At 48.2% G+C, this 18,067-nt stretch overlaps 1 protein-coding gene across 2 annotated transcripts in view; it reads right to left on the reverse strand.

Annotated features, from left to right (window-relative positions):
- Positions 1 to 2,166: 2,166 nt before the first annotated feature.
- Positions 2,167 to 18,067, reverse strand: part of CTSD (cathepsin D) — a 35,787-nt gene continuing 19,886 nt past the window's right edge. The window contains exons 5-10 of one of the 2 annotated variants that reach the window (XR_012655748.1): positions 13,126 to 13,325; positions 11,012 to 11,134; positions 9,365 to 9,509; positions 7,061 to 7,159; positions 3,660 to 5,361; positions 2,167 to 3,607 (exon numbers count right to left, since the gene is read on the reverse strand). Coding sequence is in view for 1 of the 2 variants with exons in the window: in XM_032770720.2 (XP_032626611.1) it covers positions 5,200 to 5,361; positions 7,061 to 7,159; positions 9,365 to 9,509; positions 11,012 to 11,134; positions 13,126 to 13,325 (729 nt within the window). In the remaining variant the exon portion in view is untranslated. Of the gene's footprint in view, positions 5,362 to 7,060; positions 7,160 to 9,364; positions 9,510 to 11,011; positions 11,135 to 13,125; positions 13,326 to 18,067 lie in introns of both variants that reach the window. The other variant, XM_032770720.2, reaches the window with a different exon arrangement.

The following is an 18,067-nucleotide window of genomic DNA, read 5'->3' on the forward strand; positions in this document are numbered from 1 at the left end:
ATATATTTTGTTTACAATTTTTTTCCCTTACCTAATTTTTGGGCATATTCTTAAAGTACCTTTTTAAGTGTGTTATTTTCTTCAGCAAGGCCTAGCAATCCTAGCTCTCCCTTTAATGTTAACTAAGTAGAGGGTGACCAGTAGGAGGAAGATCAAACCGAAATCATGGACCCAATAAGGCACGTTAACATCACTTCTATCACTGGCTTCCCTCCAAAATGTAACTGCATTGGCCCCAGTTCTGCATGGCTTCACCTGAGGAGCTCTTTGCAGGATTACGGCTTTAAAAGTTCTTGAGACAGGTACCTTGCCCTCATATTTACTTAATACACATTTGGCAATTGATTACATCTTTTTTCCTAGGCTGAGCATTTGGTATTTGATAGGTATTTATGGGGACTCCTTTCATAGTATAGATGTTAATGTAGGGAAAAAGTTGATTTTGTGGTTAAGGCACATAGCCTTCCTGTGTGACCTTCGCCAAGTTACTTAATCTCTTTGTACCTCAATTCCTCATTTGTAAAATGGGGATAATACTTCACTTTGTCATGGTTGTTTAGATAGTAAACTCTTCAGGGCAGAGATTGACTCTTATTGTGTTTGTACAGCACCTAGCAGAGAGGAGCTTCGTTTTTTGTTGTGGTTTCTAAGTACCACCATAACACAAAAATAATATGGGAAAGAGGCTCAGAGCATAGGTTGGATTTTTTTATGAAATTGAAAAATGAATAGTGCTCTTCCTAGATCTGAATCTTTTAGTGTCATCCCATCTCATACATCCTTCAGGTGAGGCACAAAGACATTGGTGTGTGAGGCATCTATAGGCAAACAGTGCTTCATTGATAGAACCAGGATTATAAACTTGGGCTCTGATCTGTGGGGGTGTTTCTGTGTGGGTCTGCTTTATGCCATATCTCCAACACAAAGAGGTACAAACACTAGTACAGCTGGTCATGAGAGGATTATCTTATGCTAGGTGGCTCCTTCATTGTGTGGGGGTTGTGTACTATTTGCTGCACTGCCCCCTCCCTGAGGGCCACGCAGTGGGAGTGGCTGGGCATTCCCTTCCTCTTGACTGTTATGTGGATGAGAGGCTCAAGAACTGGATGATGGCAGTTCTGTTCCCAGCTCCACTACTGGCCTGGTGGGTAATCTTGAGCAAGGCCCAGTGCCACTGTGTCTCAGTTTCCCCATCTGTAAAATGGAAATAACCACACTGCCTTCCTATGCAAAGCACTGAGAGATCTACTGATGATAAGAGCTAGGTGTTAGTGTTATAATGGTCATTGGGAGATTATGTAAATTAGAGCAGGCATTATATAGAGCAGAACAGTGCCTGCTGTGGTGTTTTCAGAGCTCCAGTTGGGCTAGGTTGCACTGGGTCATTGATAGGAGGTTGGCATATTGTTTTACAGAATCTCAACATAACATTTTAATAATTTAAAAATACAGGACAGTATGTTTCTATCCCTCATGGCTGAGAGGTAAACCTTCTGTAACTGACAGTTCTGTCTGCCTCTGTTTGCAGAGAGCCTGAACCAATAGGTCTGAGAGATGTGAACTGGGCCATGTACCTCAAAGCATGTTACTTCAGATTCCCAGTGAAGATAACGTAAATGTCAACAGTGTTAAATATTTCACTACTGTTTGAACCTATGTAAGAAAGGTGAGTAAGGAGCCCACTGCGATGCTCTGCACAACCTGCTGATTGACATTTCACAGCAGTGCCACAAGTGGAGCTATCACGGCTTCCTCTGCCCCTCTCCTCACTCCAAACCTGACCTGTGGAACTAGAATGCCAGAGGGGAAGAGCAGAGCCCAGGCGGGCCTCCGAGCACCATTAACAGAGAGCCACTCCTGAAGAACCCAGTGGGACATTCAAACCGCAGCATGGGGAGCCTACCCGCAGAAGCCCACCTGTGCATATTTTGAACATATGTGCAATGTACCGTGAGCAGTGCTTCCTCTTCATATCTCAAGGAGGCAGAGCTTGGGAGAATATCTATCCTACCCCCCACTCCATTTCAACTCTGAAGTGATTTTAAGTTCACTGGGTCCTCCACCCTTCCTGCTGTCCCCCAGCCTCTTAACGTAACGCCTGACCTAAGCGAAGTGCTCACTGCACCTTGGCAATTCCAAACCACTCAAAAGAAAACAGCCACAAGGTAAAGGGGAGAAAAGATATTTTCATTTCAATTTTCTATAATAAAATGAGATGGTAATTCTGACAGCAAATCAGATTGCCCAGAAAAGAAAGTCAAACAGCATTTCAAGCTCTGTTTGAAAAACACAAGTAAAACAACAAGGGGAAGAGACCGATTTCAGAAGTGCCACGATCTTTGCATTGCAAATGTATTGCGTCAAATAAACCGCTCCCCCAGCCTGTCATAAGATGTGTCTTTTAGGGCTTCACTATGGACCAAATTCTTCCTTCAGATATAAACGTCCTGCATGTCTGATGACAGAAATTGGCCCAGTGTTACCAGTGAGATGCTACAGAATGTACAATATAGGGTATTATATGTTTAACAGCAACTACTGTACAATGGCTCCTTCATACAATGCCCTGTGCCTGTTTTGGAAGGGGTTAAAAATAGATACTTAATAAAATCTAAGCTTGTGGTCAATTCCCTGCTAGAGTTTTACCTTCCACCAAATCTAATTGATGGGCATCTAAGAAAAGTTCTACGTTTAAGTCACTGTATGGGATAAATTCTTCATCTGAGAAAGGATTTAGCAAAACTTTAAAGAGCTCTGGGGACTTGATTAATTTGCAAATGGGACCCTCTGAGGGCAGCTGAGTATTTGTGTTTGATGGTTTTCGGGAACACACCATTGTTCTCTAGCTAGGTCTTTAGGCTGTAGCAGATGACTTCAGTTTCTAATCTGAGGCAGCAGCTGAAGAGTGGGCACAGACAGCAGCCCATGGCGAGAACAGCGTATTTATCACTCCTGGGGCTGTGCAGTATGACACGAATATTAGAGCTCCTACATTCACACCAGTCACAGCTGCCTCAGGCAGCCCCTTCCAGGTGCCTAAGAATAATGATTGTAAGCATTAAGTACACACAAACGAAACAGCCCAGTCTGAGCAGCAGAGGTTGTTATTAAAGACCTGAGTCAACGTTAGCAAGCTCATCACAGGCGCAATGGACTGGAAAAGGGTGGCGCTCAGCAGGCTGATGTGATGTGACTTATTTTAGATCATCTCCGCCCCGTTCTCCCTGAACATCCCGATTAACTGGCAGCCCTTTTCTCTCCCCTGATGGCAGGCTCAATGTTGGCTTGGACCTGGGGAAAGTATGTATGCTTCCTAGTGCGACTGGCCTCCCATATGCCCCCAGGCACATTACTGCTCTCACTGCCTGCTGCTGCCTGGGGAAATCCTGACCCTACTGAAGTCAGTGGCAAAATTCCAATTGACTTCAGTGGGGGTCAGGATTTCACATCATACATTACTCCCAATCCTCTCATCTTACTGCTACTGATGGTGTTAAGCTAGCTCACACCAGGACAGGATCTGCATCTTTGACTTTTCTTTTTCTCTCTCTGCGTTGTGCCATCGCTCATGCTGCATTATACACTTGGAGGCCCAAGCCAAAGCCCACTGAAGTCAATGGAAGTCTCTCTGTTCACTTCAGTGGGCTTTGGATCAAAGCCTTGATAACTCTACCAAGCTCACTCTCTCCCACTTCCTCAAAACCGTACTTAAAAACCCACTTTATCTCCCTCTGTCTACCAATCACTACTTGCAGTCCCTCCCCTGGACTACTGCCCCATGTTTGTCTTGTCTAAGGGCCTGACAGGGTGAACAGTTTTGTATATGCAGTTGCTGGCTCTTACCTGGGAAAGTGTGGGTCTGTGCGCATGACCATTAACTGTAAGCTCTCCAGAGCGGACAATGCGCCTCACTCTATATTTGTCTAGCATGGTGTATGTTTACCTGGTTTTGAATAAGAAAAGTAAGCTAGGGTTCGGAATAGGGAGTGTAGAGTAGAGATGAATTGGCTTCCAAAGGCTCAGAGGTTTGGTAAAGAGAAGCACCTGGAACTTGAGATGCTTCCCCAAACCTCTTTGATCTGGAAGTCTTGCAAGTCTCTTGTCTGACTGTTACTAGTCTCTGGTTTGATCAGATCAAAAATACCATGAGTAAAGTTTTCAAAAGCAGCTAAGTGACTTGAAAGCACCTAAACCCCATTGACTGTCAGTGGGACCTAAGGCTTCTAGGTAACTTAAATGTTGAAAAAAAAAAAACAAACCCTCCCAGCTCAATAGCTCTTGACAAATTTTCCCAAACCGTAGGACTTTAAGAAAAAACCCAACCAATCAAACTATTTCAAACCTAAGAAGTTTGGGTCATCTCTTATTTTATCTGAACTGGTTTGCTCAGCCTTAAGTGTAAAGATGGGCCATTGCGGACATGAACTCAAAGACCATCATCAAATCCTACCATGGTCCCCTTCCCGTTTCTGCTCCCTGAGAGTTCTACTGGCTGGAGCCTCTATTGTCATCCCTGCCCAGTGAGACATGTCAACAGAGATGGTCACACCACGGCAAGTGTTCTCGTTATGCTGCCACGACACAAGAAACTCGGTTAATGTGTTTTGATCCTAAGCCTTCCCTTGTGTATTTTAAGGGATGACTCATGTGGCCATCTCTCGATCACCCTCCTCAGCTCCACAAGAGAAATCAGTCTCACAAGGAAGCACATTAAAACACAAGCTTATTAAGAGCCACCAGACTCTTGCCTTTCTTCCCCATGTGACTCGGAGCAGCTATAAGACAAAGTCAGCTCCCTCACTCTGTCATTGGTTAGAGAAGAGGAATAAGGAGAAAGTTTTCTGCATGGGGTTATAACACCCCCTCTTCCCCTCCCAGTAGAACACTGAATCTAATGACCTTTACCAATGTGGGTTCTCTGCAGGAGGAGGGGAATCATAGCTTCATTACCTAATATGTAAAATGGACCTGGAAGATCTAACAAGGTGAGGCTGCTCTAAATTGAGTGATCCGCTAGAGCTCTCTGATTATCACTTATTCAATAGACGGCAAAGGGTCATTAAGAGGGCACTAATATTGTTTCCTTTTTAATTTTAAATCTATTTCCATTTCTTTTATTTCCTCATTTGCTTCTTAATCCTGGGACTCACTCTCTACAGTGTGTGCGTGTGTGTGTGGCAGGGGTGGTGGAGCAGGCACTCAGACACACTTGGCAAAGCCAACAGAGTCATTATCACGGTCAAACACGGTGTAGTAGGGGCCAATGAACACGTCTCCCAGGATCCACAGCGGGCCCCCGGGAGGTGGGATGTCCAGGGCTGAAAATCCACTCAGGCAGATGGTCTCTCCCTGTACAGAAATCTACAGGAAAGAGTGAGAAGGTCAGTAGAAGGATGAGTCTTTCATCCCTTCCCCCATCCTCCCACAAGCTCCGCTCTAGGGCACCAACTGGTGGAACTGACCATGTGGTATGAGGTATTAACTGTCATCATCATCTATCATGACAGGGACTGGCCCTGAGCTCTCCAAACCCAGCAGCAGATGGACTGCAATAGTAGAGAAGGTATTGAAAGAGTCACATGATGTCCTGTCCATTATTGCTCACCTTGCCTCCCTAGTTTCATCCACTGCAGGAGCTGATGGCTTTACTCAGGCTACCTCTACACTTGCAGATGTAGAGACACAGGAGTTAAACCAGCCCTCAGAGACAGCAGCAGGGAAAGTGCTGCCATGTGTTCACACAGTGCTCCTTGTGACTGTGGAGCATGCCCACATGAGCAGCTCTTGCAACGCCACAGAGAGTAGTGCATTATGGTAGCTATCCCAGTGTGCATGTGGCTGCAGCATGCTTTGGAAAGGGTCTGCAATGCCTAATGGGGCAGGCACAGTGTCCCATGATGCAGGTTTCCCAATCCCCTTGTTGCAGGGCATCCTACTAGATTGCCAGCTGGTTTTCAAATGGGGGTGGGGGTGGAGTGTGACAGGGAGTGTGTTGTGTGTATGAGACAGTGTGTTTTGGGGGGCAGAGAGTGTGTCAGCATGCTGTCTTGTAAGTTCAGACAGCTGCTGAATCTGTAGAGAGCAATGGAGACCTCAACGGGGAAACCCCAACATCAGCCCCAACCCCTCGCCTCTCTCTCACACACGCACAAATGCCTGCTTCTGTAGCAGGAGCATTCCCCAGTAATGGTTGCTTTGTCTCAGAGTAGCTAAGTGTGCTGGCTGTCAGAAACAGAGCTTTGAAAGGGGACAGCTGCACACCTGCAGCCGAGTTCAAAACAATGACAAGAGTGGCCACTTGACTTCAAGGGATTATGGGAAGTTTCTGGAGACCAATAACAGCACGGTAATGCAACAGTCATCCACACTGACACCCCAGCACTTCAGTCCGGGTGCAGAAAGCTCTATACCTCTCTAAGTGCCTTGCCAGTGTGGACACCTCAAGAGCTGGGTGCCTGGGGCTGATTTAATGTGCTCTAATTTGCAAGCGTAGACAAGGCCTTAGCCATCTCCTGCTACTGCAACAAACCAGTGGAGGTCTCCATTGCTCTCTACAGATTCAGCAGCTGAAATTCGCATGACAACATTCTGATTCTTCAGATGCATGCTTCTCCCTGAGTCTGGCACACAGGGGTCCCACCTCGAACTGTAGTGCATGGAATCAATTCTGACCTTACACACACTGGTCTAACTCTCTGCAGAGTTACTCCTGATTTAGACCAGAGTGAGCGAGGTGAGAGTCAGACCCTGTGATTGAAACTCTGGGCTGATCCTGCTCCACGTAGCCTGCTTTGGAGTCTTGCCTGCTCTCTTGAATAGAAGAGGTTATGATGCAGACTCAGATAGGACTGGCAAGCAGCTAATCTTGCAGCCGTGAACAGGCACTATCCTGACAGGACTCACGTGGGCATTGGGGTGAAAACCCTGCTCTACCGAGGTGGCAAGACTACCACTGACTTCAGAGGGGCCAGGATTTCACCATGACAGCCCTGCCTCCTACATCTAGGTGAGAAGAGCTAGTGTAGGAAAGGGAGCTGGGTAGAAGCTGCTCTGGACTCACCTTGAAGATGTACTGTTCTCCCGTGAGCTCATAGGGCTTTCCTCCCAGCATGAGAGTGACGACGGGAAGGGACGACACTTTATCGCAGGGGATCACGTACTGAAAAGGAAACAGCAGCAGCACACTGAAGCATGAGACTCCATGGGCACAGAAAGGCTGCTGGCTGGCAGGCTTAAGGAAAAGGGGGTCACTATCGAGATGGCCAGGCCTCTCCTGTGCTCAGACAACAGCCTTCTGTGGGTTAAGGAAAGGAAGCAGCCTATGGTAATTAGCACCCTCTAGCCTTAAATCGAATCCGAAAGGTTCTTTGCTGAGGCATGGGCCCTTTACGATCAGAGGGGCTCAGCACAGTTCAGTGCACAGAGTGAGGACTAGCTCAAGAAGCAGTTCGGTCCTGGGGGTAGCACACTGGCCTGAGAGTCAGAAGACCTCAGTTCTGCTCCCAGCTCTGCCACAGATCTGCGGTGAGAGACTTGTAGCAAGTCACTGCACCACCCTGCTGGGCTCTCCTCCCACCCTTTGTCTGTGGTGTCTCGAATTCCGATGAAATGGGAATATAATGCCATTGGGCTCCTTTAAAAACCCCACACTCAAAGCTCTTTGGGACACAGACTATTATACAAAGTGCACATGTAGTGCCTATGCCCAGCGGAGCCTCTAGGAGCTGCTGAACTAATGAATAAAAGCACAAAACACTGGATGCAAAGCAGGAGCAGGGGCACAAATACAGGGCTTCAAGTCCTTCAATCCCTTGGCCAGCTGGGCCTCAAGTTGCTCTCCACAGACCCAGTTTTGTCAGTGGGGCTTGTTAGGGGCTATGCTAGGGTATGTAATGAGCAAGTGTTTGTTGCACTGCATGTTTGAGGAGATTTCTCAGGGGCTTGTAACACTGTATTCTTACATCCTGTCTGGGACAGCTGGGCTTATGGCGGCTGGTTCTGTTCTAGCACCGGGGAAGTCCTCAGAGGGAGACACTTTCAGCCGCTGTTTGGCAAGTCATATTACTGCGATTGTAAATGCTTTGGGGCAGGGGGTGTCTCTTCATTAGGCATTTGTACAGTCTCTAGCACAGTAGGGATAGGGCCCTCTAGCTGCTACTGCAATAGAAATAGATAGTGTTAAACAAAAAAAAACCCTAGAGACTCTGGATAGGTGCAATCCATCTAATTATAAATAAATCTTCTCAGTGGTGTTGATGGGGCCTGGAGAGAGCCAGGTCCAGAACGAATGTCATTACATTACAGGCACCCGTATCCCTGCAGAAGTTAATAAGGCTGAACCCAGTAGTGCTCTATATACATTATTCTAAAGCCCTACAGAACTTCTTAGAGGAGATCCCTCATAGGACATTTATTAACAGAATCTTAGACTGCGGACTTGATTCTCTATTAGGTTCTATAGGATGGTGAAAACACCCATGGGAAGATTCTCATTGTCTATCAAATCTTGTAGGACTTTTGTGCATGTGCTTTCAAATGTGAATTTACCCCTCGCGCCTTCCCCTACTGCTACAGGGAGGGGTTACAAGGTGTGAGCCAAAGCCTACTGAAGTCAATGGGATCAGGCCTTAATTCTTGTCCCAGCTGGCCAAGAAACAGCATGGGAGACTATTAAACTCCAGTCCGTTTCCTCACTGGATGCTTTGCTCTTCAGAACTGGCACAATCATGGTTCAGGGGGTTGGGATTTCTCCATGACAACTTGCTCCTCCCACAAAAGCAAGTCAGTTTCCAAAGTAGGAGAGAGAATCTAAGCTCACGAGCTGCGGTTCAGGATAGGGAAGGGCAGCATGTGTCCCTCCCTCTCTCAGGCTGCTGCCCTTAATTCTCTGCATGGGGTTGTAAAAGTACAGCACCCGGCTCACCGTGCCAAAGAATCAGCAGGTCTCTGCCCCAAGGAACTTGCAGTCTAGAGGCACAAGGGGAAGTGACGCAAGACAGACAAAGATTTAAGAGCTGCTGGAACACTACCATTGGGTTTCGGGAGATGTGGGCGAGGAGAGGGAGGGGATTTGGGTCATATTAAATCAGGAAAATTTTCAGGAGAAGGAGAAAAGGAATCCCCCCCAAGCGAGGCTTGGGCAGAGCACAGAGAGTGGGAAGGGGCAGTAGGAGGAAAGACAGGCAGAGATGCAAGGAGGGACAGAAATAAGAGATCTGCAAAGTAAGGAGAAGCTTGATATTAAAGGCATCTGAAGAGGGGAAGCCAGTGCAGAGATTCCACAGGGTGGGAGCACCAGTCTTTTTGAATACTCAGCCCTCTCCAAGTTTCCAGTTCACCACTCAGCTTCTCTGCCAGGGTTTACCTGTCCTTTGATGAGTGGCTTAGCCCCGATGGCAGCCTGCAGCGCCTTCACCTCCTTCGTGGGCCCTGTAATGAGCGAGGTTCCTGTGTCCACAATAGCTTCACAGCCCCCTTTGCACAGGGTCAGGCCGTTGGCAACATCCAGTCTATGTGAAAAAACAAGATTCCCAGATAATAAAAGCCCTCTGTGAGTTGCAGTTCAGGTTGCAAATATGAATCAGTTACTTAAACAGGGGAAAAAAAACCTTAACAGAACAGTATAAAAATACTGGCAAACTAGTGTAGGGGAATTAACAGTTAAAACTCCCAGAATATGCTGAAGTATGGAAATACCTAGGTCTTGATCCAGCAAAGCACTTGAGCAAATACCTCACTTTAAGTGAATAGACCCCATCGACTTCAATGAGAGCACTTATGTGATTGAAGTTATACATACTTTGCTGCAGCAGGGCCAGCAAATTTCTTTAATTTCTGCCTGATGTCTCACAGCTAGCTAACATGCTAAACCTGGTACCATGATGCGTTAACCAGGATGATGACATATAAACCTGTATGTACTTTGGCACTTCCCCTGCAGATATCTGAATCTGCTTCCACAGCAGTTTATGCAGCAGTATGTACCACCATGGGTGGCAAAGGGTTCAAAGGGTTGTGTAACATTTCCCACTTCAAAGGAAGTATAGTAGGCAGGTGATTGGGTCTGGTTTGGCCTTTGCGGACGTTAAGTATCACAATACTCTGCAATGTTAAAAAACCTTCCAGTCAAGGGTCTCAATGCACTCTGCAAACATTAAATAACTTGAGGATAATGATACTTGACCCATGTGCCAGGGAAGGGTGGGAGACACTTGGAGATCCTTAGATACAGGTACTCTACACAGTCCTGACTACACTACAGAAGCTTTACCGGTGTTGCTACTCCAGCAGAGGCCCCTCGTGTAGACACAGCATATGCCAACAGGAGTTTTTCTATTGGCATAGTAACAGCACTTTTCTGTATGACATTAGCTATGCTGAGAGATGCCCTCTTCTGTCACTATCAGGGCATTGATGCTGGGGAGCAGGGAGCTGCAGGCACAGATAGGTCAGCTCTGGCTCTTTCCACACCCCTGACTGACAAAGCTACGCTAACAAACCCGTGTAGTGTAGACTTGGTCTAGAGCTTGGAATAGAAGTCCAGGCTTCCTGGCTAACAGCCCTCTGCTCGGACCATGCAACCAGGCTCAGTGCCTCCCCTTCACTTCCCTGAGCAATGCAGAGTGCTTACTACTGCCTGCCTATAAGAAGAGGGCCCCTTCCATCAAGTGCAGAATTCTTTGAGCCCCACTCGGCCTTTACGTACAAGCAACTCTGGGGTTTCATCCCCATTGGGAATGATAGCAAATGGTATAGCGAGGCCCTGGATGGAGATAGGCAAAGCTGCCAGAAGCCATAATTTGGTGGGTTTACTCCTGCTTGAAGCTGGCATAAGCTGCAGCTTACAAGTGTTTGCACTGGTGGCTTGTGCCCAGCACAGAGCAGGCCTGAATGAAAACAATGGGACTTACACGCATGTATTCGAGGGACTAACTGGCTAGGTGTGAAGAGGTGTGTGTGTGTGCGTGTGCATGTGCGTGCGCGTGCGAGAGAGAGAGAATGTGGAACTCACTCATCCATGTGGATTTGCCAGTATGCTTTGCGTGAGACATTCACCCACTTGAAGTCTCCAGTATAATACTTAGGGTCAGTCCCCCCCAGCAGCAGCTCCCCTCCAGGCTGAGCTGATGGGTCCCTGAAAGAAAAAAGGACACAGAACATCAATTCAGCTGAAGTGGGAGGGAGGCAGACACTGCTTCTCCAAGCACGCTCATTTCACAAGGGATACCCGTGCACTCATGCCAGGGGAGAGAGCGAGGAGGGCATCCACATATGAAAATATAAAAATATTCAACCACCAACATTGTGGCTTAGGCTGTGAGGGGATATAAGGGAACTCCAGCATGTCTTATGCCAGCTGAGGGCTGAACCATCCTGTAACAGCCACGCACATTGTGTTGAGACCTGGAGAAACTCACTGCATGCAAGGAAAGAGCAATGGAAGAAGGATCATTGCTCACTGACAGCCCAAGACTGGCCAATTTCTTTTACCACTAGCTCCAGGACTAGAGACAGACAGCCTATTTCTTTATCGCCCTTGCATTCGGGGTTAGGGGTAGAGCAGGGGCAGAATAAGCTCTGTCACCCTGTGCACTAGTACAATACCCTTCATCCAGCCAACAACATGCATTTATGTGCGGAGGGATGCAGCTAATCAAATGATACACTGTGATTGCCTGACTCACGGCCCAGAGAAATAACCTGAAGAATGTGGTTCAACACACAGATTGCAGCTGACTAGGTGTGAGGAAGCATTGTTAGGGGGGATTTTTAGCCGTAACTGAACCAGAACACACACACACATCCCCCACAATAAGACATTTTTCAGCCCAAGGAGTCTTGTCTCTCCCAGGAAAATGGAACACAATGCTCAGGTCTGTAGGAGTGGTGATGGGTATGACTGAGCCAGTGAGGGTATGACAGGGCCTCCTGCTGCCATGATCCCAGTCCTCCCTCCGTATTGTCTGTTCCCACTCATCTCCCACTCCCCTTGGGATGCACAGCCTCTCCTGGCCCACCTCAGCACCACATTCAACCCCTCCTCTTAGAAACAAAGCCCCTGAATCTCCCCTTCCTCACACTGGTTTCATACCAATGTAGCTCTGTGGGGGTACTCCCAATTGTTACTAGTGCAAGGGGGAGGAGGAATCAGGCCTAAACTCCTTCAGCAAGGCCTACCAGTGACTCCAATCACTACGTGCTATATGCACAGGCCTGATGTGAACCAACCCAGAAGGAATTCACGACTCCTTCCCAGTCCAGAGTTTGACTTTCAGCCAACATATACACAGTGGGTAGAGTTCTGCACTACCTGAGACCCCATTCCCCATTGCTCTACCCCTTGGGTAGGCATCCGGGTATACTTGGTCCTGCCTCAGTACAGGGGGGTGGACTAGATGACCTCTGGAGGTCACTTCCAGCCCTACTTTGCTATTACACTATTAACGCCACCTATGCAAAGTGGGTGTGAAAGGCTACGATTTTGATCAGGTGCCATGAACACACCCACTTTGCACAGGTGGAAGTGACTGTCTAAGGGGCCAGACAGAGAAAAACTTAGGGCTGGATAGAGGGAGCTGCTGAGCATCCTCAGTCTTTTTGGGGACGCTACATCTCCTCAAAGGATCGGGCCATTTGATTGTAAGCTCCTCGGGGCATGACTTGCACTGACTTGCCCAGTGACAAACATGCTGTAGGCATTCAGGAAAGGGAATGTTTTGCAGCTGATGTAAATCCGCAGAGCTCCAGAGAACTGAAATAATCAGTTTGTTGTAAAAAATAAAAATAAAAATAAATAAAAAGCAGCTTTGTCCGGAGCTATTCAGTCAGTTGCCTGATGCCAAGCAACCCGTGGGAAGTAGCTACAGTGACAGATGAATGCCCACTCTCTCTGAATGAGTAAGGGTGCCAGAAAACACACCCTATTGCGGGAATGGGATTCTGGGGCAAGGCCCTCCTCTGGTGTCAAGGGATGCAGCTCCACTGATTTCAATACAGCTGTGACCCTTTACACCAATTGAGGATCTGATCCTTGGAATGAGGGTGGGAGGATAGGAGGTGACCCACAGGTTGGAGACAGCCAGACGCAATGTCTCAAGAATGAGCTCTGTGCCGCCACAGCGTCACCTGTTGAGGTAGAAGGAAAAGATGTTCTTCTCCACCAGCTTCTGCTGAATGATGTTATCGAAGAAGGGTGTGACTTTGTCCACAGAGATCTTCGGGAAGGCCATGCCCATAATGCCGTCGAACTTGGCAGCGATGAAAGTTATGCCAGGTTGCTTCGTTGCTTCACCAAAGATCTGGTCCTTGACAACTAAGTCACCAATCTGCAGGGAGAGGGAAATAAATCCCACCCAAAACCAAGATGGTTAAAAAGAGAGAGTTTCAGAGTACCGGGGTGGGAGAAAGCACTTTCCTGGAAACAGGATGGAGTGAATGTGTGAGAGCTGTTCTCTGGTCTAGCATTGGCTAGAGAGATCCTGCCCCTCAATGCGTGCCTCACACAGAAACCATGGGTAGGTCTCAGGTCAGAATGCTATGCTACAAATACAGGCCACTGGAGATACAGCTCCCATCTAGTGCAGGCAGACCAACGTTGGGCCCTCACAGCTCCTCGTGAATGGCGTGACAGGAAATGCTTATGCTCCCTTCCCTGGATCAGACTTACTCCTCTAGCTGCTCTCTCATTTCTCTTGGCTCGCTCTCTTTGATCTGTGCCCCCACCACTGAACTGGAACAGCCCTCCTGCAGGTCACTGATAGCTTAGCTCCTTGGGGCAGGGAGTGTCTTTTTGTTCAGCATTTGTACAGTGCCCAGCACAACGGGGTTCTGGTCCATGACTGGGGCTGTTGGGTGCTATGGTAAGACACTTAACAGTAACAACAACAAACCCCATTCGCTCCTTGGCTTTCACCTCATGGCTTCCCTGGCCCTGCGCTTTCCTGATTTCTCCTCGTGCTCTCAGTGTGTTTTTCGGTGACTTCTTGGCCTCCTCTCTACCCCACACGATTCTGTATTCTTTCCCCACTTTGTACTCCCTCTCTTTAGAGGACGCCATCTCCCACCCATTCCCTCACCTACCACAGTGACCACCACCTCTACTGCCCTCTTCTCTAACCTCTGCAGTTGAGTGTTCAACTCCAGTTCAAAATGGCTCCCCACACACAGTGTTGTTAACCTTCCCGTCTCCACGCTCTGTCCCCACACACATCTGGCAAGTTGCTGAGTCCTGTAGCTTCTACCAGTCCTTTCCTTGCTATCCCTACTGAGGTCATCCCCCGCAACCACCCTCACCCCGCCAATCATCTCCTGTCAGGCTTGACTGCCTCACTGCTCTCCCCCATCAAAGGCAAGTCTGAAGCAACCACTGCTAATGGGAGCTCCCATTGTGACCGCATCACTTCTGCTCTTTCAGTCCCTCCACTGGTTTCTGGTCCTTACCCACAAGGCCCTACAGAATCCTGTTCCACCTACAACTCCCCCCACTCACCTTTCCCTTCCTTCATTTCAGCAGCCATCATGCTCCCCCCTACTCCAGAAACAACCTCCCTTCCTGCATCACTCTCTTTCCTCCCTCAAACCCAAACCCCATTTAGCTTATTCTCTTAGCTAGAATCTGTAGCCTCCCCTAAGGAACTGCTGGTCTGTGCCACATGTTTGTCTGTCTAGTGGGATTTGGATTGCACACCCCTCAGTGTAGGGGAAGTTTCCCCATCCACATTTACGGCCCTACTTATGCCCTTTGAATCAGGAGACCCCAAACATTCAGAAAGCAGACACCATAGATGCTGACTCCCACAGTTCTCAGGAAAGCAGGTCATGAAATTGAGGTGGGCACAAAAGGGTTGTGTTTGGGTGGTGGGAGGGGCAAAGTGGCAATCTGACTGATATGAATTTAAGGCCAGCTCTCTTGCCAGACTCATGGCTAGAAGGACTGATATGGTGAAAAGCATTAGGAGATCAGTGTGGCCCCACGGAAGTCAATGGAGCTAGGATGATTTACACCAGATGGGGAACTGGCCTTTGGTTTCTAGCTCTAGCAGTTCACAAGATCTCATGGCTTAAAATGATCACAGGCAATTTTACCAATTGGACCAGGATGCTTTCAGAGTCCTAACCATCATTCTTCAGTCCATCCTGGCTGGGTCTGAAACTCTCAATGGCAGCATTACAGTGAGATGTACTGTACTGAAAAGCGCAGCCTCTCTGACCTGAGATCAGAAAACGATCCCTTGTAAATGACTAAAATCCCCGCAGGGTTAAATAGTGCCTCGCTCTGTGTCAGTGTGTAAAGGTGCGTGTGCAAGCCTGGTATGTGTACAGAGAGCTCTTATTTTAACTGGACTAAGAACACTTTTTGTTTCAAAGGGTAATTTGCTTCACAAGAGACAAAAGCCACAGAGCAGGATGTGGGGCAGAAAGGACCTGAGTGACACATCCGGTAACATACTGAGAAGAGGGAGGCACTTTCAGAAGTGATAAAAAGGCACCACGGCAGCACAACTTCAGTTTTTAAACAATAGCAATAAAATATTTGAGCGGCCCGATCCCTAGCTGGAGCAACGCTGATTTACACCAACCGGGAAGCTGACCAAAAATCGCTATCATTTTTACACGCACAAAGATAGCCAGGCGTGCAAGCATTTTCAGGTTTGAAGCCTGAGAGCGTCTTTAGCAGAGCAAAGGGATTGGGTTGCAGAACTTCCCCTCTTTAAGTCACTGGTTTGGCTCCCATCTATGTACATAATGATCAAAAATCATTACGAGCTGATGGCTGTTTGGTGGCCTCACTCCAGTTCCTTGCAGAGAGGTGTCACGCATCACATCCCGCAATTGGCACCCTAGTTAGCAGTCTCAGCAGAAAGATCAAAAACAGAGAGGGGCACAAAGGCCAAATCCTCAGCTGGTGTAGGGTAGGGTTAGCTCCAATGACTTCAGTGGAGTGGGGGCAATTTACCCCAGCTGGGAATCTGGCCTTGAATTCTCCCTCTCTGTTGTGTGGCTAAATGAGGACTTCATTGCAGGGCTATCAGCCCAGCACTCACTGGTCTGTGCTTTCTGTCCTATACTTGTAACGCACCCCCTAAGCTCCCTGTGAAGCTAGAAATCCTTGGCAGAACTCGGAATCACCAGCACTCTGGGAGGCAGAGGTGCCTCTGCTACAGCTGTATTCATCGTTTGTTATTTGGAGTGCAATTCCCAGCTCCATCAGGAAGGCAGAAAGTTTTCTACAAGGCTGGTGAAGGCTTCCAAGGAAGGTTGTGGAATCTTCCTCACTGGAAGTTTTTAAGACCAAATTGAACAAAATCTGTCAAGGATGGTCTTGGTTGGTCCTGCCTCAGTGTGTGGGGATGGACTAGAGGACCTTGAAGTCCCCTCCAGCCCTAAATTTGTGTTTCTATTACTTCTCATGGGGTGTTTTCCCCTGGGATGTTCAATAAAGGTTCAGGACACCCAGAATGACTGTTTAGGGGGCTGGGATTTGGAGGAAAGCAGAGAAAGGAAAGATACAGTCCTTCATTCCCCTTCATTTAGTCAGCTGTCCTTGCCAAACACCTGCCAAGCCAGACCCATAGCTGGCAAATCATGACTTCGATGGCGCTTTGCTGATATCAACCTGCTGAGCATCTGGCCCAGCCTGATGGCTGCATTTTAGGTCTGTGCTCAGACATTGACAATGGCTCCCATTTCACATCTCCTGTGCATCCCAAGCCTCTCTCTGACATCAGTGGAAATTTGGGGTGTGCAATGAATGCAGGATCTGGCCCAGTACGGGAAGCCACTTAGGTTCCCAGCATTTAGCGCCCACCTCTGAGTGCCAAGAACCCACTGCAGTGCTCCCTTGCATTGTAAATTCGGCTTATCACAGGATAAACTTTGATCACTTCCGCACACAGGGAAACTGAACATTGCCAATTGCAATGGCTGCAGAGAGCCCTTTCCCCACCACCCACGCAGGCTCAGGAACAAACTAATTAAGAAGGCGGCATTACAGAGATAATTAAAAAACGCTGCAGTTTCCCTTCTGACTCATTTTGCTCCCTCCATTAAACTAGAGAGCACTGAAACCTACTAACACAATCCCATAAAGCCAGCTGCTTTGGATTGCCGCCTCACTTCATCATTGGAGCAGCTCCTTTCAAACGGCCTCTTCATCACTCCAGTCACCTGCGCCCAGCTCCCCCCCGCTGCTCTCTCCCTGCAATCCTCCAATCCTACTAGCAGCAACCGACAGCACAGGGCAAAAGCAGACATCTCTATCGCTCGACTTTTTTTTTTTTTTTAAACCTAACAGAAGTGGAACATTTATTGTTAAATGCAAAATGACTTCATTCGGCAACAATGATAAAATCCTTGGAAGGGGTTTTAGTGAATCCGAGAAGCTTCCTGAATGAAAATGACTAGGGTCTAGATCAGGGGTGGCCAGCCTGAGCCTGAGAAGGAGCCAGAATTTACCAAGGTACATTGCCAAAGAGTAATACGTCAGCAGGCCGTCCATCAGCTCCCCCCGCCCTCCATCCAGCCCCCAGTGCCTCCTGCCCGCTAGCAACCCCACCAATCAGCATCTCCCCTCACTCCCCACGCCCGCCACAAGCAGGCTCGAGGGAAGCGATGGAGTGGAGGCAGAGCACGGGGTTGCACTCCCTGGCGCATTGGAAAGTTAGTGTCTGCAGCTCCAGCCCCTGAGTCAGCACCTATGCAAGGAGCCACATATTAACCTGTGAAGAGCCGCATGTGGCTCCAGAGCCATAGGTTGGCCACCCCTGGTCTAGATCATCTAGAACTGCATGTTGTGAAGCCAGGGAACTAGGCATGGGAGGCAGGGACAGAGAGCTAGAATGGAGGTAAGGGGATAGCACTGGGCTCTGCAGATCTCCCAAGACCAGTGCAGTATTTGGGGGTGGGAATGGAGGGAGGAAAGATCTACTGGTTTTGGAGGTCAATTCTTACTCATTGTGGGGTGCAAATCCTTTCACCCGTCCAGGCAATACTGACAGTCAATCTTAGCAAGGGGAAACTCACTAATGGTGTCATCTGAACTCAGTGAAAGTCTGCCCATTGATCGATT

Source organism: Chelonoidis abingdonii, chromosome 4 (genome assembly GCF_003597395.2).
Source record: "Chelonoidis abingdonii isolate Lonesome George chromosome 4, CheloAbing_2.0, whole genome shotgun sequence".
Classification (NCBI taxonomy): domain Eukaryota; kingdom Metazoa; phylum Chordata; order Testudines; family Testudinidae; genus Chelonoidis; species Chelonoidis abingdonii.